The sequence below is a fragment of the Colias eurytheme genome, chromosome 14 (genome assembly GCF_061535395.1).
Source record: "Colias eurytheme isolate Ceu_HAF_F1 chromosome 14, ilColEury1 Martin Lab GWU primary, whole genome shotgun sequence".
NCBI classification, from domain to species: domain Eukaryota; kingdom Metazoa; phylum Arthropoda; class Insecta; order Lepidoptera; family Pieridae; genus Colias; species Colias eurytheme.
Window position 1 is genome coordinate 8,073,129 of NC_142993.1, and position 24,307 is coordinate 8,097,435.

Genomic DNA, 24,307 nt, shown 5'->3' on the forward strand with positions numbered 1-24,307 from the left:
CAATTAATTTGCGACCTGCGTCTTGTCTATGCTTAGGTACGCGAAGTTCAGTGTTGAAAAAAAAAAATATTCATAGAGTAAAGCGTCTTATTCACGGTCCATCCCCGACGTACGTCAGCTCAAGGTCGCGGTGCTGGATGTATCCTACTGATAGACGCTTTAGCAATAACCTCGCAATAACCTTAGAGTAGATAGTATCTATATTCGTTCAATCACGCGCGATTATCGTTTACACGCACAATCTTTCCTCTTTCCTCAAAGACGCACGAATAATCGCGCGCGAAAGAATAAGTGCATAAAAAAACGTGACAAAACAATCCCTCGCGATTGCGCGCGCGTGCTTTCCCGCGTTCAATCCCGCGCACTCAATCACTTGGTAAAGAGTGTGCGTGTAAACCGGGCTATTGAAGTGAAAACTTCTTTAGTGGCGTTGGGTATAAAATCTTTAACTCGCTTCAAGACACGTGGCCTGATCGAAAAAGCGTAAGAAAATATCAATAATATCAAACAATAATATCCAAAATATCAAACATGCTGAACGTTAATAGTCAAGTTTTCACTTCTGCCAACCCGTCTTTTTTTTAACACAATTTAAATTAACTTTGATTATTTCGAAAAAACTACAATGAAACGAAAGCTGTAAATTTTTTTCCAACAATTAATAATTACTAACGATAAATCGATTACACGCATCAATTCACGCGCATTACTTTTTCTAGTGCTCGATTGTGCGAAGCGTTGCTGTAGTTGGCATTATGCCGCATAATGCGCTCTAGTGCTGTAATTGGAAAACGGGTTTATATAGATAGCAGTATCATTTGACATTTGAATCAACTTCACATCAAAACAAACGGTAAACGTCAGTAAACAGAAATTAAAAAGACAGAAACATAAAAAATATGTCCTATTTTGCTTTAGGTTTATAAAATTCATTCTTGTTATTAAGTTGATAAAAATGAGTTGTTTTAGAAACAAATTTCAATACGAGAGTCCTTGCGATTCAGACAACGATTGGACCGAATCGTCCGGCGATTCCAAATGTACGGATTCGGAAAGGTAAAACATAGAGTTATTGTAATTAACAGAATTAAATTAATTTAACTAATATAATTCATGCTCATTCATTCAATTCGATAGCTCGGTTCCTGAATGGGATTCAGACGTAGGTGAAGATGGAGAACTTACGTTTATTAAAATCAAGGTTTGCAATGAACCTGGAGATATTTCTAACACTGCACTATTGGAAAATTATGAAACATTCAAATTAAGAACGGATTTCAAAAGATCGTCTACAAGACGCTCTACCAAAGGTACCCTTTTTAATTCAGGGTAACATGTTTAATCTTAACAATGTAATAATGTGTCAGTACTATAATCATACGACAGAAAACTATATTATTAATATTATAAGGAATATTTTAACTCAAAAATATAATTGTCAATGTCTGCTAAGCTTACATGGCATAACTACAGCTGATTTGAATGAAATTTAAAATGAAAATAACTTAAATAATAAATCATCTCCTACATAGGTTTACTCATAATAATTATACTTTTTCATTGTGCAGGAAGAATATTTAAAGCATTAAAATCAAGGAAAACAAGAAATAAAAACAGTACCAATATAAAGAAAAAGGAAACTGACAATAATAATAAATTAGTTATTATTCAAGTAAGTTAATTTTGAACTATTCTAAATAATATTTATACTTTAAAAACAATATATTATTACAATATATGGTTTCTGTGTTGCAGGTTAGTAAGAGCATGATATTTACTAGTGATAAAAATTGCCAGATTGAAAAGTTATTTGGAATCAGTTTAGAAACACATTCTGATGGGAAAACACTAATTGTAGCAAATTTCTTACCTGAGGCAAAAGCAATCTATAGCCCAAAAGTAAAAGCAGGGTACTTGTTACAAAAAATCAATGGAATTGAAGTGAATTCTTATAACATCAATAATGTTCTACAGAGAGTTAGTGAAGATGTTGATAGCCCAAAACTAACATTCCAAGTTGTGACAGAAGGCATTAATATTGATATAGAGAAATTGCTTCTATTAAAACAGTCACCGGATAATTCTATCACACAAATGCTAAAAGATTCTATGTGCTCTGTATTGTATATTTGTGGTAATGATATTGAATATCAAAGCAATGATGACAAAGGAGTGTTATACTGCTATCCGCGACCTTTTAACCAAAACTTTCTATACAATACAAGAGGTGCCTATGTAACTTTAAATCATTTAGCACCAAAATCTTTAGGAACTAGTGAGCCTATATTATCAACACTGATACATAATTCCACATTAATCAATGTGGCATATGCAACAAATAACAATGATTTGCTGTTAGTTGCATTACCTAACAGTTATGTAGATATATTTTCAGTCAAAAGAACAATTCAGGACATAGTGAGGATTTTAGAATTCCTATATGGATCATTACAGACTTGCTTTACGAAACCTAATAATGTTGATAAACTGGATGTATTATTTTGTCGTATTTTTGTTACACTGTTGTTTGAAAAACAGAAAAGTATGAGTAATTCTATTGAAAACAGACAGTTTGAGGATGTAGTAGGTGCTAATGTGGTGTCGTTGCCTTTAGAAGTAAAGATTCAAGTAGATGATGCTATTACTGAGTTAGAGGCTGCAGATTATAGAGAATGGGTGAGTTATGATAATACACATTTATCAGGAACATAAATCTTGTACTACAATGAGAAAAAAAATATGTAGTACGGTAAAATCTATACTATAATATTATAAAGCTGAAGAGTTTGTTTGTTTGTTTGTTTGAATGCGCTAATCTCGGGAACTACTGGTCCGATTCGAAAAATTCTTTCAGTGTTAGATAGCTCATTTAACGAGGAAGGCTATAGGGACAATGATATACTATATATCATCACGCTACGACCAACAGGAGTGGAGCCACGGGAGTGAAACCGCGCGGAACAGCTAGTAACACCATATTTACGCAAAGCTAATTTATTTAAAAATTATGTTTTGAAGTGAAACTTCTTTAGGCGCGTTGAGAGTAAAATTTCAAGGTCGTGGTTTGGTAATACCGTCACGTCACGGAGTAAAGCGACGATTTGGTATCTTTGAATCTTACCAAAGAAGTTTCACTTCTGACATTTTTGCTTGGCACACAATTTTTTTTAAACTCACTTCTTTTTTATTGAATAAAAAAAAACAACTGCAGTAATACTATTTTATAATGCACAGTATTTAATTTTGTGATAAAAGTAGCAAATCTTTTCTGAATCAAATTATAAAATTTTTCAGACTGATGATGTAGAAAGCTTTCAAAGAATGTACACAGTGATTGGCGCTTGCTTATATTATTCTGGACATTTATTAAGCTCTCATTTACAAGATAATGATTTAAAGGAAATTAATGCATATCTCAAGCTAAATGGTATTTTACGACTCAGTGTTGAGAAAGAAATAGAAAAACTGGTTATATGGAGAGAAGTGTTTATTAATGAACATAGGACTCAGTCTAAACAAGAGAATAATGAATACAGGTATTGTTTTTCTACAATTTTTTTTTAAGTGTAGAGAAAAATTTTTTGCTACATTTAATGACTAATCTATATACTATAATATCTATTAAAAAAAACCGCATCAAAATCCGTTGCGTAGTTTCAAAGATTTAAGCGTACAAAGGGACATAGGGACATAGGGACAGGGAAAGCGACTTTGTTTTATACTATGTAGTGATATATAATATGTATATGTATAATAATATTATAAAGAGGAAAGGTTTGTATGTATGTATGTATGTATGTATAGTTTTCACGCATAAACTACTGGACCGATTTTGATGAAATTTGGCACAGATAATCTTTAGACCCTGAGAAAGAACATATGCTACCTTTTTATTGCGAAATATGTACCATGGGCGAAGCCGGGGCGGACCGCTATTTAGTTATAATTTCAGGGCTAATAAAAATTAAACTAGAGGAATGTTGAGTTGTAAAATACAAATTCCTACTTAATATTATAAATGCGAAAGTAACTCTGTCCGTCTGTCTGTCTGTTACGCTTTCCCGCTTAAACCTCTTAACCGATTTTGATGAAATTTGGCACAGACAATCTTTAGACCCTGAGAAAGAACATAGGCTACCTTTTAATGCGAAATATGTACCATGGGCGAAGCTGGGCGGACCGCTAGTGTGTCATAAATAAAATATTAATTTGGCAAAATTAAGTTCTCGTTTCCATAAAACTATTTCATCTGTGTCTTCACTTTTACAGAATTCCTGACGGGCGTTGGTTTATTCTCATAGTAGGGAAGGGACATTTTATTCTGGCAACATTGATGGAGGCTGGTGGTTGCACTGAAGATGTAAGTTTTTTTATCTTTAATGCATACCTATAATTTTTTTCTTAACACTTGAAGCTTTGCTTTCTATTCTCATATCTTAAATTAATTACATAATAATGAATTATAATCCTTAGTATAATCTTATAATGTTATGACAATAAATAAATACATATTATATCGGTAACTAAATTTTTTGTTAAGTTTAAAGTTGGATGCTTTTATTTAGATACAATTGAACTGTCCTTTACAAGCACATTTTACTAGCTACTGTCACAATTCAAAACATAAACTTTACTAATATTATAAAGCTGAAGAGTTTATTTGTTTGAACACACTAATCTCAGGAACTACTGGTCCGATTTGAAAAATTCTTTCAGTGTTAGACAGCCCATTCATTGAGGAAGGCTATAGGCTATATATCACGCTAAGATCAACAGGAGCGGAGCAATGGGGGTAAACCGCGGAGCGCAGCTAGTCTATTCTTAATATTATAAAGTTGAAGAGTTTGTTTGTTTAACCGCGCTAATCTCAGAAACTACTGGTCCTTTTTGAAAAATTCTTTCGGTGTTAGATAGCCCATTTATCGAGGAAGGCTCATTTATAGTAAATAATAAATTTTCTTATAGGCGGTAGGAGTAACACCCCCTTCACCGTTCTACGTGGAAGAATGTGAGAGTTGTCTAGAACTTCTATACGACGTAGGTCTCGACAAGTACCTGGCTTCGTGGTTCAATTCCAATTCGCAGCCGCAGTTGCAACTAACACCAGCAAGGCTTACCAAACATGGGAGGAAAAAGGAAGGATGTAAGTATATTTATTATTTATATAATTACTAGCGATCCGCCCCGGCTTCGCCCGTGGTACCTACATGTTTAAACTATCCTATCTCTCAAGTTGGATCGAACTGCATATGGTGTGCGAATTTTATTATAATCGGTTAAGTTGTTTAGGAGTCCATTGAGGACAAACATTGTGACACGAGATTTATATATATTAAGACTAGCTCTGCCGCTTGGTTTCACCCGCGGCAAAATTCAAAAGTTCAATGACATGTGACATTCGCCAACCCGCACTTGGCCAGCGTGATTTTGACCTGTACCGTCAAAAGAGCCCCGTGTCCCAACAGTGGGAACATATACGGACTGATGATAATTGTAAAGTTTCATCAAAATCGGTCCTGACAATTTTTATGAAAATTACAAACATACATACGTCCATCCTCACATACTTTCGCATTTATAATATTAGTAGGATTTGGGTTAATTAATTATTTGAAAATGTAAGTCATATTGTTCCGTAGTAACAATTTAGTAATTTATGGTAATACACATCATACGCACGCTTTACATCTTGCGTTAAAAAAAAAATAACAATGATTTAACCAATGCAGAAAAAATGAAAACTTTGTGCACAGAGCGGCAACGTCGCTTTATTCGTCGTGCAGTCGTCGACACAATAGGCTATTTGACAATATAAAAAATAAATTACTTTTTTGTGTAATCCATATTTAAATAAGGTTTTTGAAGCGATTTAAATTAATAAATGGTATAAATAATAACTTATTTATTTATAAAGCGTCGAGAAAAAACATCATTTTTTAAAATTACCACGTGACCGAAAACATCCATGATTGGCTGCATCTGCCATGACGTCACAGCTGCGTAAATAACAAGTGATCCCAACGTTTACTCACGTCGTTGCTGAATTTCGCTTTTGGTTTTGTTTCTTGTATAACTTATTTCTCGTGATTCAAGGTGTCTGTAATCATTTTTGTTCTTTATGTGTTATTTTTGTTTGTCATGGAACCTAATTTCGAAAAAGTAGACAGTAGAAATCTACCTAAAGTGGACGCTATACTGGTTGGCATGTTCTTTAAAAACAACCAAGATTTTTACGCTGCTGAATTGAGAAATGTGAAAACAGCTACGTAAGTTAATATTTCAATCGTCATTCATTACCTTTTTAGTTAAATGTACAAACATGAATCACAATAGCACAATAATTATGAAGTATACATTTTTTAGGTTATGCCCTTTGTTTTTCATCAAATAAGCGAGTCATTAACATTAGGTACCGGACGATCAGGCTTAAATTGTGTTTAGTAAAACATACAGACAACACAGAATTAAAGGGTGCGATATGAGTTTGAATCTTTCTGTAGGTACATCATCAATTTATATATATCATTATCTAACCTCAAGCAGGTAAGTAATGAGACGATTTATACTATGTATTGCAAATAAAATAAACTGCCTACTAGGTATTCAACACCATACTTATATCGAAGTGGTCTTCACAAAAAAATATAACTGTTTTAATTGATATATCACTTGGATTTCTGCGAGCTAACTGCAACCACTTTCTACGCTTTTTATATCTTTTGGAGCACATATAAATAGTTTGTCAGGTGTTTCATAGTTGTATTTCTGCATCCAGGAACTACACACCACCTATATGAACTCATTTTCTGGTTTTTAAACAGATTAACTTAATTATATTATAATTAAAACAAAAAAAGGAAAAATAAGTACTAGGAGCAAGTTGATGTTTTCGCAGCTGTGACGTCACCATGGTCGCGAGACGCCATATTCTTCAAAATTGTGTTTTGGCGGCATATTTGAATATCATGTTTTTATTTTCCATTTTCTCAATGAATAACTACAATAAATTAAGAAACATGTGTTTTGTGTGCTCTATAAACGTATCTTAATAATTTGAGACAGTTTTCAAAACCTTGTCAAATAGCCTATTATATTAAACTTGCCTTTCAAGGCGTGATAGCTAATTAAGAAGTATGACTTTAAATTTATTTATTTATTCAAAGGTTTACCAGTAATTGTTACACAAAATTAACAAGTATACATAATATTAAAACTAAGTGTACAATTTTAGGTAGGTAAATATCACATGCATACATTGATACTTTATATACTTTAAATCTATCAAATTACTAAACGCCCTATAATAATTCATCTTAATATTCTTTTCAGCTATAAAATCAGATATCATCAGATCAGCGACGCTGAAACTATCGAAATCTCAACTAGACATAAAGAGAAGACACAATTCCTCAGAGCATATAAATACCAACTCCAATGAGATTTCCATACAAAATGCACATAGTACAAGCCATCATAATCTTTATTCTAATAAGTATAGACATTCTAGCTTGGATGTTAGTTATTCGGAAGATTCTGGCAGTGTCAAAAGTACCAGGTATGATTTTTGAAGTGAAACTTCTTTATCGGGGTTGGAAAAAAATTTAGTGTAACATTTTTTCGTTACGCGTGACATTTTTCCGTTACGCGCCATCTTTTTCTTATCCCTACCACGCGTGATTCGATGTATTTCTGTAAAGTTGCATATAGTAAATTATTTTTTGAAAAATAAGGTCATAAAGAAGTTTCACTTCTTACGTGTGTACACTTGTACACGCACACATTTTTTTTGTTGGTCTCCTAAAGAATTGGTTAGTCTTGGTAGATATTAGCCGTTATGATATTATATTATTTGAGAGGGATAGTACTTATTATTTCGACAGCTTTGATAGGTAAAAAAATACATAATATGCAGTAATACATTAGTAGAATAAAAGTGATAAAACTTATGTTATTATGTGAAAATATTATAATGGAACAGGCAACTGGATTTTTTCCTTAATTTTATGTTTATTATAAAGTTATTTGTTGAAAAAAATTGGTTGTCTGTAAAGTCGGTTTACAGACGATAGTTGAACGTGACAACGTCCGATTGTGCTTCTTTGTCGCTCGTTCCGCGCTCTCGCTTGCACTTCAAGCCTTACATGGAACGCCTCAGAGCGAGGTAACGCCGCATGAGTCATGTTTTTTCGTGCGTGCAGCCGGCTCTATCGAATTATAAGACGTTGTCACGTCAAAATATTATAATTTTAGTGAAATAAGCGAAGACCGTGTGATGGGCAGAAGAGCGGATAGAGAACAAAAGAGTCGCCGCGAGTCGTCTGGCTCAGATTCCGACTGGGATAAACAGGTAATATGATCCATACTTAATATTATAAATGCGAAAGTAACTCTGTCTGTCTGTCTGTTACTCAATCACGCCTAAACTACTGAACCAATTTACATGAAATTTGGTATGGATATATTTTGATACCCGAGAAAGGACATAGGCTACTTTTTATTGCGAAATATGTACCACAGCGAAGCCGGGGCGGACCGCTAGTATCTTATATTATTTGTTTGCAATTACCCAATAATGGATAAGTCAATATTGATAAAATTTTGCACATCCTCATCCAGTATTGCTAAATCAATTTTAGTACACATCATAATATTATCACATATGAAAGTTCAATTTACCAAAATTTTGCAAAACATGTTCAGTCAGTGTTTTTATAAAATAATTTTAGTTTAAAATTAGATGGCGTTGTCTCATCTCAATGAATGTTCAAAACGTATCATGGCATTACCACAACATATTGTTAGCATTTTTATTAGAGACACAACGTGAAATTCAAGTTGTGGAATTTCGCGTTGTGTTGCTATTTTTTCAATCATCAGTGAGCGTTTTCGTTATTATTGCTAATATTGCTATTATATCTATACTAATATTATAAAGCTGAAGAGTTTGTTTGTTTGTTTGAACGCGCTAATCTCGGGAACTACTGGTCCGATTTGAAAAATTCTTTCGGTGTTAGATAGCTCATTTATCGAGGAAGGCTATAGGCTATATATCATCACGCTACGACCAACAGGTGTGGAGCCACGGGGGTGAAACCCCGTGGAGCAGCTAGTCTATAGATATAATAGCAATAATTTAACAAAAACATCTAATTTACAGGACGGCAGCAGATCCAGTAATATTGACGTCTCCGACATAAGAAAATCATTACTCAGCGAATTAGATAATGTTACGGTGCATCGGTAAGTTAAATATATTTTCTGAAAAAAAAAACCAAAATGAATACGCTTTAGGCACAATATTAAATATATGCGAAGAGATGTTATTTTATACGTACTTTATAGATGAAGCTAAATGCAGACGCAATAATTGTATAAAAAGTTTAATTGATTCAACAATGATTAAAATTTACCTTTGTTCCGTTTCTTTACGCAAGTGCTAGAAACAATATTTCTGGTTATGTTTCGTCATTTTGATTTTATATTTGCGATTCACCTATGTTCAAAAAAAAATATCGTATAATACCATGGCCCGTGGGTTCTTTTTTCGCATTACCTGGCGACTGGTCAGTGGTACTATAAATCTTACTAATATTATAAATGCGAAAGTTTGTGAGGATGTGTGTGTGTGTGTGTGTGTGTGTTTCACGCAAATACTACTGAACCGATTACAATGAAATACTTATAGAGGGTTACTAACTTGGATTAACACATGGGATAGGTTTCATCCCGGAAATCCCACGGGAACGGGAACTATGCGGGTTTTTCTTTCAAAACGCGGGCGAAGCCGCGGGCGGAAAGCTAGTAAAAACGTTAATAATGACGTAGGTAATAAAAATTGAGTCTCTTTGTTAAACTCTGATAAAGTTATGTTAAAGCTATTCGCTTTTTGTTACATACATTTATTCGTTTCATTTATATATGTATACCAAATAACTTAATTTAAAATGCCTTCTATCTGCCATTTTCCGCAAATCAACGGCTACAATAAGACTCTTGTTTACAGAATAACAGCCGGCGAAGAAAACGTATTATTTAACTTCATAAACCTCGAAACTGAAAGAGGTGTACTCTTAGCTCCAGTTAAAAGTATTGAAAATCAAGCAAATAATGTACTTTATTCATACATTTTGAAGACATTCAGGGCCGCTTGTAAGAAAATACACGAATTGTTACAACATGGTATAAAGTAAGTATGCTTAGCAATATTTTTAATTTTGTTCTATAGGATAAATTGTTAACACAGCTGATATACATATTTTCTGGAAATATTTTTTTTTAGATTTGTTAAAATAGAGACGTTCAGATTGTAATTTATTTAGATTAATCCTAACTCGATTAATATTTAACTCAATACATACATACCATTAAGATAGCAGAATTTAAACATTTTCCAATTAATTATCTTAAACATTAAACAAGCTTTGCCCCGCGGTTTCACCCGCATTGCTCCGCTCCTGTTGGTCTTAGCGTGATAATATATAGCCTATAGCCTTTCTCGATAAATGGGCTATCTAACACTGAAAGAATTTTTCAAATCGGACAAGCAGTTCCTGAGATTAGTGCGTTCAAACAAACAAACCAACAAACTCTTCAGCTTTATAATATTAGTATAGATTGAATTTGTGTCCCATGTCATATTATATACCAAATTACTACTATTTTTGTTAATTTATTTTTTAAGGTTTAAAAAGAATCACTCGCCGTCGAATCAAATGAACAAAATTCTAGTAGCCGTAAAGGAATATGGGATGTTGTTTGAAGTGCCGCAAGAAATTTTAACCGAGTGCGGAATAAATAAGAAGAATTGTGAACCTTTTTGCTTTTGGGTCATTGGGTAAGTAGTAGATAGTTTTATCTTTCTCATTTTTGTCAGTATTAAGAAAAAATAAAGTTGATATCATGACAAAAAATTACAAAAAAATTGAACATATTCCTTCCGATGGGTCCCAGAGATTTATTTACCTTATGGTTTAAAAATAACCGAAATAACTAAGTTTTCAAATGAAATATGTAAATAAAATTTTCCCTTTACCTCGACTTATAGAAGTAGCAATTTTAACAAAATCAGGTCTAAAGTAGTATATTTTAACTAGCTGTGCTCCGCGGTTTCACCCGCATTCAAATCAAATCAAATCATTTATTTATTTCTCCTCACAATTCCCAATCACATAAATTAATCTGCATGCATACAAATAACAAAATTATTTCATTGCTCCGCCCCTGTTGGTCTTAGCGTGATGAACATCATCATCATCAGCCTATAATCTTCCTCGATAAATGGGGTATCTAATACCGAAAGAATTTTTCAAATCGGACCAGTAGTTCCCGAGATTATCGCGTTCAAATAAACTCTTCAGCTTTATAATATTAGCACACCCCGGACACTCCATACAAAATTATCGTTTTGACAGTCACACTGTAGAGACTGCAAATGTGTGTGTTAACGCTTTATGGTTGGCACATTTGTGACTAGCGTAAAAAAAAAATCGCGTTTTTTGATGAAATACATCCGTAAACAGCACAATACCTAAAAATTTTCTACGAAAAACGATAATCACAAATCCAAAATAATAAAATTACTTTAAGTCAATTTGATTAATGTTGTCAATCTTCGTTGCGTATCATCTCTGTAGAAAAATGTGGACCATTTAAGCCTGATCGTGCGGGGTGAGGTAAGTGTTTAATTTTGGCGGGAGGCGGAGAGTGTCCGTTCTGTAGCGTTTAGCTACTATTATGTATTCTGTGATATTAGTATAGATAAAAAATAAAATAATGACCATTAAATTTATAAATCTAATGAAATAATTATTACAGGCGTGTATTCAGCGATCCCGAGCCGAGAGAGCTTTACGTGTGTTACCACGAGTCGGTGCCGCAAGATCTCACTGAAATCGCGTATTTGTTATCGTATTTAGAATAAGAAACTTCCAGAAAAAAATATTGTAGTATTTTAAGTATGTAATAATAATCTAATACTCATATGTTAAAAAAACCCTATAGTAATTTTAAGTCCTAAGACCAGCCTAAGCTCTTTCTGTTAGAAAGAGAGAAAAATATTATGGTCTTTAATTTTTGAAGTGAAACTTCTTTATCGGGGTTGGAAAAAAATTTAGTGTAACATTTTTTCGTTACGCGTGACATTTTTCCGTTACGCGCCATCTTGTTTTTATCCCTTACACGCGTGATTGACGTATTTGTGTAAAGTTGCATATAGTAAATTATTTTTTGAAAAATAAGGTCATAAAGAAGTTTCACTTCTTACGTGTGTACACTAGTACACGCACACATTTTTTTTTATTTATGAAGGTATATCTGTTTATCAGATTAAGTATGCGAAAATTATTCAATTATTGTGAGTTATGTTCTTAAAGAAACAGATAGAGTACCGCAATCTTATATAACTTCCTTTCCTCTTGGACATATTTAACTTTCCGGCCGGCCTTTACCGGCCACTTTCATTTAGTCGGTTCCTTTAAAATGACTGAACTGAGATTGAGATTATTGATTAAAAACTTAAAAAAGATAAAAAAATACGCGTATGATTGTTTTATAATATGTATAGGTACTCTGTAATGGTTTTAATCAAAGCGAAAGTATAAAAACGATATGAAATGCGAGATGAGTGGACGGTTAAATGTGCCTCAGAGTATATTTTTAATACTCTATTAATAAAAATGTATCGCTCATGTTGAAATGTATAAAAAATGTTATGTTTAAAAATATTCTCTTTATTTTTAGTAAGTGACGAAAAATGATTTTGATGTGGGGAGATTTGAGCGTATAAAAATTTTAACCGTGTATTGAAACTATCCGTCCGTTAAATGTGATATATTTACATGTTTTTCCTGTATTATTATAGTTAACTAAGTACATTTTTTATTTAATAATATTTACGTTTTTTGAACATAAATTAGATTGCATCACTGCTATATTTTTACATTCTTATATTGCCTAAAAGTATTTACTATTGGATACCTACTTCTAACATGAAGTCCTGTGATGAAGTCTTCCATAAAAATATGTGCATTTATTAATTCTTAAGTGTATCGCAAATAAAGACATTAAAAACAATTTATAAATTTCTTTTATTTTTATAAAAAATTTCCTTATCATTATTGGATCGACAATTCAAAATATTGTTGTGAGATGTTTGTGAGTTGTTCTTTCCAATCTTTATATATAAAAATGAATCGCAAAATGTGTTGGTAAGCGCATAACTCGAGAACGGCTGAACCGATTTCGATAATTCTTTATTATTATTTACGTTTTCTCTTATGTAGAGAAAACGTAAATATTATGTACCTACCACGGGCGAAGCCGGGGCGGACCGCTAGTTGTTTATAGAATATTGATAAGCCTATTACATCTGTGCCCTCTTTAGATATAGCCTGTGGATATAACAATTTTCATATTCGTCTGAAATTATTGATGTTATGGAAAGTTCGTGTAGTTTAGATCTTTTTAAAATATGAGTTCTTTCAGTTTAAAGTTCGGCGATTTTCTTAGCATTATTTTTTAACAAAAAGCCACGAATCAAGAATATAACATGGCGTCTTAGACCTTAGGTTCTGACAATTTCAATTTGACCGTTACGCTTTCTTCTGGCACAAAATTCAAAATTTCTTGTAACTTGTAACATTTTACAACACAGAAATGTTCAAGAAATTGCTTTACACCCAATAACTAAATATCTTTATGGAGAAACTTTCAATATAAATTAATATATTTAACGAAATCATCTTCCATGCAAAATGAAAATAGCGATGAAAATGATTCAACCTGCTCCTTTATTACACCAAGAGATGAAGAGGGTTCGCATCAAAATAACACAAATAAAAAACCCAGTTTGACTCAAACTACTGCAGCTTCATTTGATTTCTCCAAAATGTTAAAGGAACTACAATTTTCTGAGTGCCGGAGTCAACTACAGCCTTGTTGTCACTTGCAAATGGTAGTTATTTTCAAAAAAATATGAGATAGTTATAACTTATAATTGTATACGTAGTATATTATTATTAGTCTGTGCTTATAAGTTATAACTAAAGCCGTTTAGTTTAATTTAGTAACTTTCGTTCGGCATGTAATGAAAATCATATAACGTTGATTGGAAAATCCATGGCTTGACTAATTTATTTGATATACATTGCAAAGGTTCATTAAATTTACTGTTACAGAATGCAACAATCTGTAAATTGAAGGAAAGCACTAAAAGGTTGCTGGGTATCTTAGATGAAATTCAGTCTAAAACATATAGAAAATTAGCTATAACTGATAACAATTTGCCTGCTGATGACCCTCAAGTATGTACTACCTAGAATTCAAGTATACCTACACCTAGTTTGTATACATAATTCACGTTTAATGAATCAATATTAAAAACATAGTATTACACTGTGACTGTAATACCCTTCAGCTAAAAAATTGAGATATTTTTTAATAAATATATTCTTAGGGTGGTGTTACAGTTCAATCGTACCAACACGTACGTTACCTATAATTTCGTCTCGGTATTGTGCGAGATTATATTATATTGTCAGAATAATGAATAAAATATGATCAGTAGCAGTAGTAGTGTTTTCGTTATCTTTACTATCGGTCTATGATCTTATAAAAGTTCTAAAACTAATTTATATACAATATCGTTTTATAGCCTTCGACCTCTACATTCAATGTCGCTGAAATAATTCCATGCGAGGCGTTAAAAAGTTTGGAATGTCAAACTAGAGTATTACAAGCAATTAATATCGAGGTAAAATGTTCATTTTCGATCAAACTATCAAATACTTACTGAATATTATATCATTATCTACCAAACATCTATTTTATAGAGCGAAGACGATGACTGTTCCATTTACAAGAAACTCACACGTAAATGTCAATGCTTGAATGTTAAGGAATACAATGATTTCGTCATACATTTTAATGAGAACACCAAGTATACCACGAATAACATCGGGGAAATCGTTAAAAATATGCGCATTTTAAAAAAATTCTTGTATATGGGCAGTGACTATACAAAAAACGCTCTTATGTTTCTTAACGAGGTAAGTCACCTTGCTAATTACCATCTACTAGCTATTGCCCGTGATTTCGTGAGCAAATGAAATTAACAACAATAGCGCAATCTATCGGATTTTGCAAGTCATACAATTAATCTCCCCATGTAGGAATATAGGTTTATAACCGCGTTATAAAGTAGTTTATGTCGTTTTCTATCATCCTAACTATCCCCAAAAAACTATCGACAAAGACAAACACAAGGATATGGAGCATTGATGCCTATAGGCTTTCAGATGTTAATTTATGGCATTTTTTCGCTTGGTCAACATCGAAAGGTTAACGTTTATCCGCTTGCCGTACAGCCGTAGATATGTGCTGGCAGCTATCCATTGATGAACCTTATAAAATACACGAACATTATATATATTATGTAATTCCTAACGTTTGGGACGATTTTCCCTAAATTTTATAAACTACTAGTGGCCCGCCCCGGCTTCGCCCGTGGTACATATGAAAAATAGATGTTGGCCGATTCTCAGACTTACCCGATATGCACAGAAAATTTCATGAGAATCGGTCCACCCGTTTCGGAGGAGTATGCAGACTAACATTGTGACACGAGAATTTTATATATAAGATTATTGTAATATTATTTTTAGGGTTTATCCGAAAGTAAGTTTAAAGAAAAAATAGAAATCATTCAAGGGTGTGCTCATGCTGATATTTGTAGCATATTTGACGAATACTCCATAGTAACAGTGTGCATAGCCTGGCCTTGTAAAGTGGAATATTATGGCGATTCTGTAACGCAGGTTTGTGTATTAGTTTCATAGCTAAAGACAAAAACTTGTTATTTTTTTCCTAATCAAATAAATCATATTTTCATCTCCTTCTTTAGACGTAATTTAGCTCAGGAAATTTTTTTTTTTTTTTTTTTCAAATCTTTATTTAATGAGCTTAATCACAAAATGATTATGTCGCTCAGGTACACACATACACATACGTACACAGGTATATAAATTCAGTAATATATATCTAGCTACAAATAATTTAATGAGACTGATCCGAGGCGCAACCCATATTATATAGTCTGATAATACGTTTTATTTCTTCCGAATGGGGGTTAGACAAAATAATGTTGATGTCCGCAAACGTTTTCAATATGTCGCTACAATTCGATAGACGGTAGGCTGCATTACGGGAACATTCCATCAATACATGCGTTACGTCCTCTGGAACACCGCATTGTTCACAATTCGGTGACAAAACCTTTTTCATCAGAAACGCAAACTTATTTGATGGGACATGCCCGGTACGCAGCCTCATAATCAAAACTATGTCCTTTCTACAAAGGCTGTGATGCTCAAACCATGGAATCCTCAGCGGCTGTGGCTGGACGGTTTTATACCATATGCCTTTTTCTTTTGAACGCGCATCAAAATATTCCTTCCATAGGTTATAGCAGTAGTTTTTAATTAAACAAATGCAATTCGAGTAATAAGGTAACATATTATAGTCCACTCCATCTGAAATAGCCTGTTTAGCCAACATATCTACTCGCTCGTTATGTTCCAGTCCACAATGTGATGGAATCCACTGTAGTTTAATTGTTTTGGAATTACCAGTTAAATTTAAAATATGACTTAAAATCGTGTAAGCTATAGGGGTACCTGGTAGGCCCGAAGTACAGCGGATTAAATGCTGCAACGCGCTTTTGGAGTCACTAAATATCACAATATTATTTTGGACTAACGAAGTTGCGTAGGACAGAGCCTCACAAATTGATATTAGTTCTGCTTCCATTATACTACAGTAATTGTTATTAATTTTTAGTTTTAAATTTATATCGCATTGGATGTCGTAGAATGCAGAGCCGACCCCCTCCCCATCCTTGGAGCCGTCAGTGAATATTTTATAATAATTAAAATATTGCTTATTAATTAAATCCATACATGCTAAGTTTAAATCTAATGAGCTATAATTTCGTTTGGGACTAATTATACTAGGAATACTAACATAAACTATATTATCTAAATTGATATTAGTGACCCAGGTATCCATTGAAAACATCTCCAATTGCCGAGTATTATAAATATTAATGTTAGATAATTTTTCATACAGAATCACAAGTAATGGCTTCTTTTTATTACGCCAATAATTGTTATCTTTTAGTGTATATAATTCTTCTAATATATGAATAGTTACATTATTTGATCGAGCTTTGGCTTTTAGTAAAAATTTACCACCTAAATACGCCCTCCGTACATGCAATGGAGAGAGGCTAAGTTCACTCTCCATGGCATGTATTGGAGTAGTTCTTATAAAACCACCTATTACCCTCATTGCTTGATTTTGTATTTTATCTAATTTACTTGTATACTTCTGGTAGCTATTATCATATAAAAAACATCCATAGTCTAGTCTACTCCTTATTATAGCAATGTACAATCTTCTAAGCTGTCTGGGATGAACACCCCATGATGCCCCAGCCAGAATTTTGATAATATTTAAGTATCTAGATATTTTATAGACCAAGTTTTGAATATGTATATTCCACTTTAAAGACTGATCTAACCACATTCCCAAGTATTTAACAGCATTAACTACTTCGATTGTAGTATTATTTATATTAAGAGACATTTGTTGTCTATTGACACCTCTTTTGAAAATACAAAGCTTGGTTTTAGTTGGAGAAATATCTAAACCTAACTCACCTAGTATATTGTTTATTTTGTTTAAAGCTATTTGCAATTCCCTAGATACATACTCAACATTTTTTCCCGAAATATACAAAACATAGTCATCAGCATACTGAGAAATCATAACATTAGAAATCTGTTTGCTAACCTGGAGAGTTGCAATATTAAATAATAGAGGGGACAATGGGTCTCCCTGAGCCAAACCTCGTCCTGTACTTCGGGATAATGTAGTATTGCCGATCTTTATATTAATATTTCTCTCCTTCAAAAAAGTCCATAAATATTTACAAAGTTTAGAGCCAGCACCGAGCTGATCCAAAATTAAAAGAAGTGCTTTAATGTCAACGTTGTTATAAGCATTTTCAATGTCAATAAAACATCCACCTGTTAATAAATTTTTGGAAAATCCTAGCTGAATTCTACTCACTAGATTAGTGAGATTGTCAAGACAAGATTTAGTTTTTCGAAAGCCCGTTGTCTCCTCATGAAATAGATTTTTACCTTCAACTAACCATTCTAACCTATTCCTCAACATAGAATGTAAAATCTTACTAAAGCAGGACATAAGAGAAATTGGTCTTAGCGCTGAAACTGAAGAGGGATCGCGACCGACTTTAGGAATGGGAATAACATAAATTTCTCGCCATTGATAAGGAACGAAACTGAGTGTGAAAAATAAATTATATAACTCTAGTAAGATTATTAATGCATTTTCTGGTAGGTGTTTAATCATTGAATATGATATCTGATCGTCTCCGGGTGCAGTATCTTTATTTTTAATGCATCTTTTAAGTTCATTAAGTGAAAAGGATGATTCTATCTTTATATTCTTCGAGGAAAAAATTGGATTCTTTGAACATACAAAATCTGGTGACAAGTTATGCAGAAGATCATTGGCTAACCCTTCGTCTACATGAGACTTGGACATTTTATGGCCTTTCAACCACCTCATCTTACGCCATAGCTCATTTACAGAAGTAGTTTCGTCAAGTGAGGAACAAAACTTGGAAAATGCTTCATTTCTGGCCTGTCTAATTAATCTTTGGGCAATACTAATACGTTCCTTTAATTTATTCAAATTAGCAGGAATTGGATTTTTTCTAAATAAAGTAAGAGCCAGACGTCTTTCTGCAACTACCTTTGAGAGATTAGGACTCCAATAAGGCTTAGGAATAAAACGTTTTGTGGGGTCATGACTAATTTTATAAAAAGGAATATGAGCATAAGCGGCTCCATCAATAATGCTAAGAAATAGGTCATAACTTTTTTGCGGTTCATCTTCAATTATATGGAAATTTGAAATGTTATGTTCAATATATTTACGGTATTCTATCCAGTCTGCTTTTTTATAATTTCTTTTTTTAATATAACTCGGCGATGTATTCGTGTATGAAATATTAATTTTGACTATCAAGTGATCGCTACCTAGTGATTCATTCGTCACATTCCAATCTAAATGCATTATTATATCTGACGATACAATTGAAATATCCGGTGAAGATTCCTGTAACCTTCCGTTAACATATTTTATTCGCGTAGGTCGTCCATCATTAAGCGACACAAAATTACTTTCTATCAAAGAGTCAAAAATATTGTTACCCCTCGGATCTGTCTTACATGACCAACTTACATGGTGACCATTAAAATCACCCAGTATAATAGTTTTTTGACTACAAATAGAAAACAATTCATCCCAATCATGTTGAGAAGTTCGTATTGACGGAGAGCAATAAACGGAGATTATGTACTCGATATATTTACAATTGAAAATTTTGATAGCTACTACTTCAATGTTTGAGTTAGACAGTTGTACTGGCAGTAATTGGGCTCTGATAGAATTGTGAGTTATAATGGCTACACCTCCATACGAATCTTCTCGATCATGACGGAATATATTAAAACCACTTATCTTAAACATAATATCGTTATTCAGCCACGTTTCACACACAGCTGCTATGTGAATTTTTTCCGTACTTAATAACAGGTCAAGTTCTGTACGCTTAGCTCTTATACTTTGTGCATTCCATTGAATAATATTTATTTTGTTTATACCCATAATGAGCTAAACATATTTTTAAAAGGCAAACTACGTATATACTGTCCTACTACAGATGTCAACCACTCAATACATATTGTCACTCCTTGGATAATTTTGTTTTTCAAATCTACTTCCGAGTTAGTTACTAACGCATATAATTTTGTCAGTAATTGTCTATAATTTAACGTAGATCTGATTCTCTCTCTTCTCTCTTTTTTTTCCTTTCTGGATTGCTCTTCGTTTTCCGATTCACCGTCTTCATCATTATTTATTGCTTCTGAGTCTGAAGACACATCCCAATTAAATACTTCATCCTGGCTTAGTTTCTTTCTCTTACTCTTCTCTTTTTTACGAGTCTGTTCCACGGGTTGAGGTACGTTCCGTTGATGTTGATTGACACTGGATCGTTTGGGAGTGCGTGCCACGCTTGCGTAAGTAGTTGAGTTAGTATCCTGAGATTGTGTGGCCTCAGATATGGACGCAGCTATCTGATTGGGTAATGCCGATATTGGGGGCATCAATTGTTCATCATTTAGTGGAGCAGGTTCAGGAGGAACATATACTTGCAACGCCTTTCTGTAAGAACAGTTGAACTCGGCCATTATAGCCCTCAGTCGTTTCTCCTTCAAGAACACCCCGCACGATCTGTCCATAGATATATGGTTCCTCGTACAGTTGACACACCTAAATGCAGTAGTTTCACAGTTCCCATGGTTCTTACCGCACTTGGGACACACTATTTTCTTATTTGGACAGGCACGTAGAACGTGCCCAAATCTCCAGCACTTAGAACATTGAGTAACTGGAAATACGTATGGATCCACATTTATTTTCATCCCATAGATGTATACATATGCTGGTAATGATGAACCCTTAAATCCCAAGCGGACCGATTCACTCTCTTCCCATCCATTACCAGTATTATTTCTTCGTTTTAATCGTTTGACTGAAATAATATCACTGCTGCTCGAGATAATGTCTAATATATCCTTCTCGCTCAAATCGGCTTCAACATTCTTAATTACACCATAAGATACTACAACCTCTAGCGGCTTTTGAAACCTCCAGCCAAGCTCCTGCAGAGACTTACAATTGATTAGTTCTTCCGCACTTTCAGACTTTTCAAACTGAATAAATATTTTATAAGGGTTAATATACTTAATGCGGCTCACACTACTGATGTTGTTCTCTTCTAACAATTTAGCAAATGAAAACTGCTTAGGCAGCTTTTCGGTACTATTTATGTACAGATCAACTTTTTGGGCTAACCTCTTTCCATTTCTACCTACGGTAACCCACATCTCCTCTTCATCAACTTCCCGAGCTCTTTTATTTGGCCGTGAACTAGCCTCTTCCACTTCATTTGAATTGTCCATATCGTTTTGCTGAATCATATTTTCTAATAAACAATTCTCGGAATTCTCCACATTTTGTTGAATTAAAATGTTAGTATGGTCTATATTCTCGACAATTATGTCTTCCTCCATAGTAAATAAGGTGCATTATCGAATGCATCCATTTGATAACGCACGAACCGTTCGAGCGGAACGAAACGTCTTATTCACCAGTTAAACAGTAAATACACTCGACAAACACGTTTGTTGCGAACCGTGGCTCTCAGCGAACTGCGCTCTCAGGAAATTGCGACCGTTATCTCGTCAATATTTACGAGTACCTATAACGATGATGTAGGTAGTTAGATATTTTCTTTTAACACCTATTTTGACACAGATTTTTCTAGTATTTATTTTTATCATTATTTTAAATTCTCAGGCTTGGGCAGCGAGCTTATTACATAAATTAGCAGATTTAGAAGAAGGTAGAAGGTACTTGAATTTCAATTCAAAAATAACGACCGATATCAAGAAAGTGATACGAAAAAGAATTTCTCAATTAGAAGCGGATACTGTAGACACTTTGAATGAAGTGTTGAATTTGTTAAGACCGTTGTTTGTCAAGAATCCAAATGTTACTTATGTCAGCAAGTCGGCTAACGAAGGTAATACCAGGTTTACTAACCGAGCCCAAAATACACAAATTATAAGTCCGTATAGATATGGAGTTCCTATGGTTTATCAGACTGAAGTCAAATATAGGAGAACGATAAAACCCACTTATACAGCTTAAAGAAATAGGTAATTATTTGCGGAATTAATGAAGACGCGACGTGTAGGGGCTTTTAGAATAAAAAAATTAAATTAAATTAAAACGGTTTCAATCAACTTCGAGTAAAGGCTTCATACTTTAATGATTAATTGGAACAAAAATTAAATAATTAATAAAATGTACATAATATTATATTTTTTATGGTTATCATCTTCTATTTAAGCGTATGGCGCGACTGTTATTAAAACTATCACCTTCACCTCGCGTCTTTATTAGAGCAAATCTAAATGTTCTGTTCCAGATTTAAATAAATCTGTATAATTAATCGTGAGACATTTTTAGGTATTGGGACCAGAACTATAAAAGATTTAGTAGAATACCGGGAGCACATGACTATTGACGAGATTTTTATGCATTTAGACATATTACGTAATTTTAGTCAAATAGAATTTGGCAAAGAGGAACTTACATTTAATTTGCCAGCACTGTTGTTATTATTCAAAGATTTACTACGAGAGTATGATAACAGTGAAATGAATATATTGATTATGAATATGTTAAATAACATAATGACGAAACATATTAAAAATAATCAGGACAATAAATCAGGAGGTCTAAGGGCTGTCGCTAATGCTCTAACAGAGGTACCTTTATTTGAAATAAAAACATAAAAAAATATTTAAACATTAAACTAATTGCTAAATTATAATTTTCTATCGAAGCCCATAAAAAGGAAGAATGAAGGTTGTCAGATGCCTCCAAAGAAAAATATAAAGAAACCAAATAAAAGTAAAGGGCTGGGAGTTTCACCTGTTAAATATTTACAAAGAAGTAAATTGAATCAATCTACAGTAGAACTCCAATTATCCGAATTAATGGGGACCGGGACCCATTCGGATAATCAAATATTCGGATAATCGGATTTAAAAAAAAAATTGCCGTTGGAGAGAATAAAAGCTACGTTTTGATATTGCACTATTTTTTTATTGAATTAAATGAAAGAAACATGAAATTTTCACATGTTTTAAATATAAATAAAATGTACTTATGTACAAGTTTAGAAATAAAAATCATTGTTTTTTAAACATCTCTGTCAATGTAGGTACGCTGTACAACCAGGAATTTTTACAATCATTTTTCTTATTTCCTCTAGCAACGCATCTTTATCATCATCATCCTCTCCATATTCTTGTTAAGGGAAGAATAATAGCGCACTTAGACTTTTTTTGGACAATTTTTGTGATTCGGATAATCGGCGATTCGGATAGTCGGAGTTCGGATAATTGGAGTTCTACTGTATGTGTAAAGGCAAGCAAATTTTTGGTATTTATTTGTTTTTGTATTGGTCATACAAAATATTATTAATACACATATACATTGCTTTATAGGCTCAAATAGGGAACCATCCAAAGTGCTTAACCGATCAAAAAAGTTTGATAAAGGTAAATAAAAACTTTCACCAACCATATTTTTATATGAATAATATTATCAAGTAAAATTATACTCTTTCTTTTACAGATTTGAGAGCTTCTATCATAATAGTGCCAATTGAAAAATAATATACAACAATAAATTATAATTTATTAGTCAAATATAAAACAATATAGCAAAACCTATACAATAAAATGATGTTAACAGTTCTTAAATACGATTACATTTTTGTAATAAATTAATTGAACATATGCATTGCTGTCTTAACATTTTTACAAATCTCCGTTACATTTTTCTCTAAGTATAACCTTTAGGAGCCACAAAAAGAACATTGGAATTATTAATATACAAATGACAGCAGATATCCTGTTTTGTTTTATAAATAACTAGAGCAGGCTCCAAGGAGATGTTCGTTTGCATAAATAGCAGACCTAAATCTGACTTCTGATATATATTGTATAGATCCCAGACATCCTATAAACAGATGTTGCCAACCAGTTTTGTGGTCCCCTTCCCCGCACCCCGGTAATTAAATATGGCATACAAAGAAAAAAATAAACATTTCCAAAACATGCCGCGTGGGGTATCAAATGAAAGAGCTTATTGAGTAGATCACAAATATATAGCATACTATAACATTTCTTACACTTTCTCTAAGATTTTTTAGAAAATTTACGAAAATGGTCCATTTTTGAGTTAACTTTAAACCACTATAGATTGAAAACTCATGAATATATTTTTTAAATTATTATTTTAAATAATTAACAATAGTCCATTATTTACGATTCAATAGTTCATACAGTGAAATAGTTGCATGGGGGAGTGGGGGAAGCATTCAAAGATGGCGAGTATATTTTCAAGTTTATGCCAGAAATAAAGGCCTAATACAAAAATATCGGTGTCAGGGCTTAGAATAATTATCTCTGCACTGTCGTTGTGTTTGACAGAATGAAAAATATGGCAGAACATTCTTGAATCAGCCTCTTAACTTCATCAGCCTCTTCTAAACTTGAAAATATACTCGCCATCTTTG

At 33.1% G+C, this 24,307-nt stretch overlaps 2 protein-coding genes across 2 annotated transcripts; both read left to right on the forward strand.

Moving 5' to 3' along the window:
* Positions 1-841: 841 nt before the first annotated feature.
* On the forward strand, positions 842-12,300 carry in (inturned planar cell polarity protein). Its single transcript, XM_090109543.1, has 13 exons — positions 842-1,056; positions 1,138-1,310; positions 1,569-1,672; positions 1,756-2,676; positions 3,295-3,536; positions 4,270-4,360; positions 4,966-5,143; positions 7,330-7,555; positions 8,251-8,347; positions 9,158-9,240; positions 10,004-10,186; positions 10,682-10,834; positions 11,815-12,300. The coding sequence occupies exons 1-13, from the start codon at positions 956-958 to the stop codon at positions 11,918-11,920; spliced, it is 2,658 nt and encodes an 885-aa protein (XP_089965669.1). The 5' UTR covers positions 842-955; the 3' UTR covers positions 11,921-12,300.
* Positions 12,301-13,744: 1,444 nt separating this feature from the next.
* LOC149902999 (uncharacterized) lies at positions 13,745-23,568 on the forward strand. Its single transcript, XM_090109710.1, has 11 exons — positions 13,745-13,951; positions 14,175-14,300; positions 14,651-14,749; positions 14,829-15,044; positions 15,660-15,812; positions 21,511-21,736; positions 22,186-22,487; positions 22,566-22,694; positions 22,946-22,952; positions 23,232-23,285; positions 23,362-23,568. Exons 1-11 carry the CDS (start codon positions 13,745-13,747, stop codon positions 23,400-23,402), a joined length of 1,560 nt encoding a protein of 519 aa, XP_089965836.1. The 3' UTR covers positions 23,403-23,568.
* The last annotated feature ends 739 nt before the right edge of the window (positions 23,569-24,307 follow it).

Coding starts and splice junctions, on each gene's coding strand:
- in (XM_090109543.1), top strand. CDS start 956: ATGAGTTGTTTTAGAAACAAATTTCAATACGAGAGTCCTTGCGATTCA. Junction 4,361..4,965: donor CTGGTGGTTGCACTGAAGAT/GTAAGTTTTTTT, acceptor ATTTTCTTATAG/GCGGTAGGAGTAACACCCCC. Junction 5,144..7,329: donor TGGGAGGAAAAAGGAAGGAT/GTAAGTATATTT, acceptor TATTCTTTTCAG/CTATAAAATCAGATATCATC.
- LOC149902999 (XM_090109710.1), top strand. CDS start 13,745: ATGCAAAATGAAAATAGCGATGAAAATGATTCAACCTGCTCCTTTATT. Junction 13,952..14,174: donor CTTGTTGTCACTTGCAAATG/GTAGTTATTTTC, acceptor TTACTGTTACAG/AATGCAACAATCTGTAAATT. Junction 23,286..23,361: donor ATCAAAAAAGTTTGATAAAG/GTAAATAAAAAC, acceptor TTTCTTTTACAG/ATTTGAGAGCTTCTATCATA.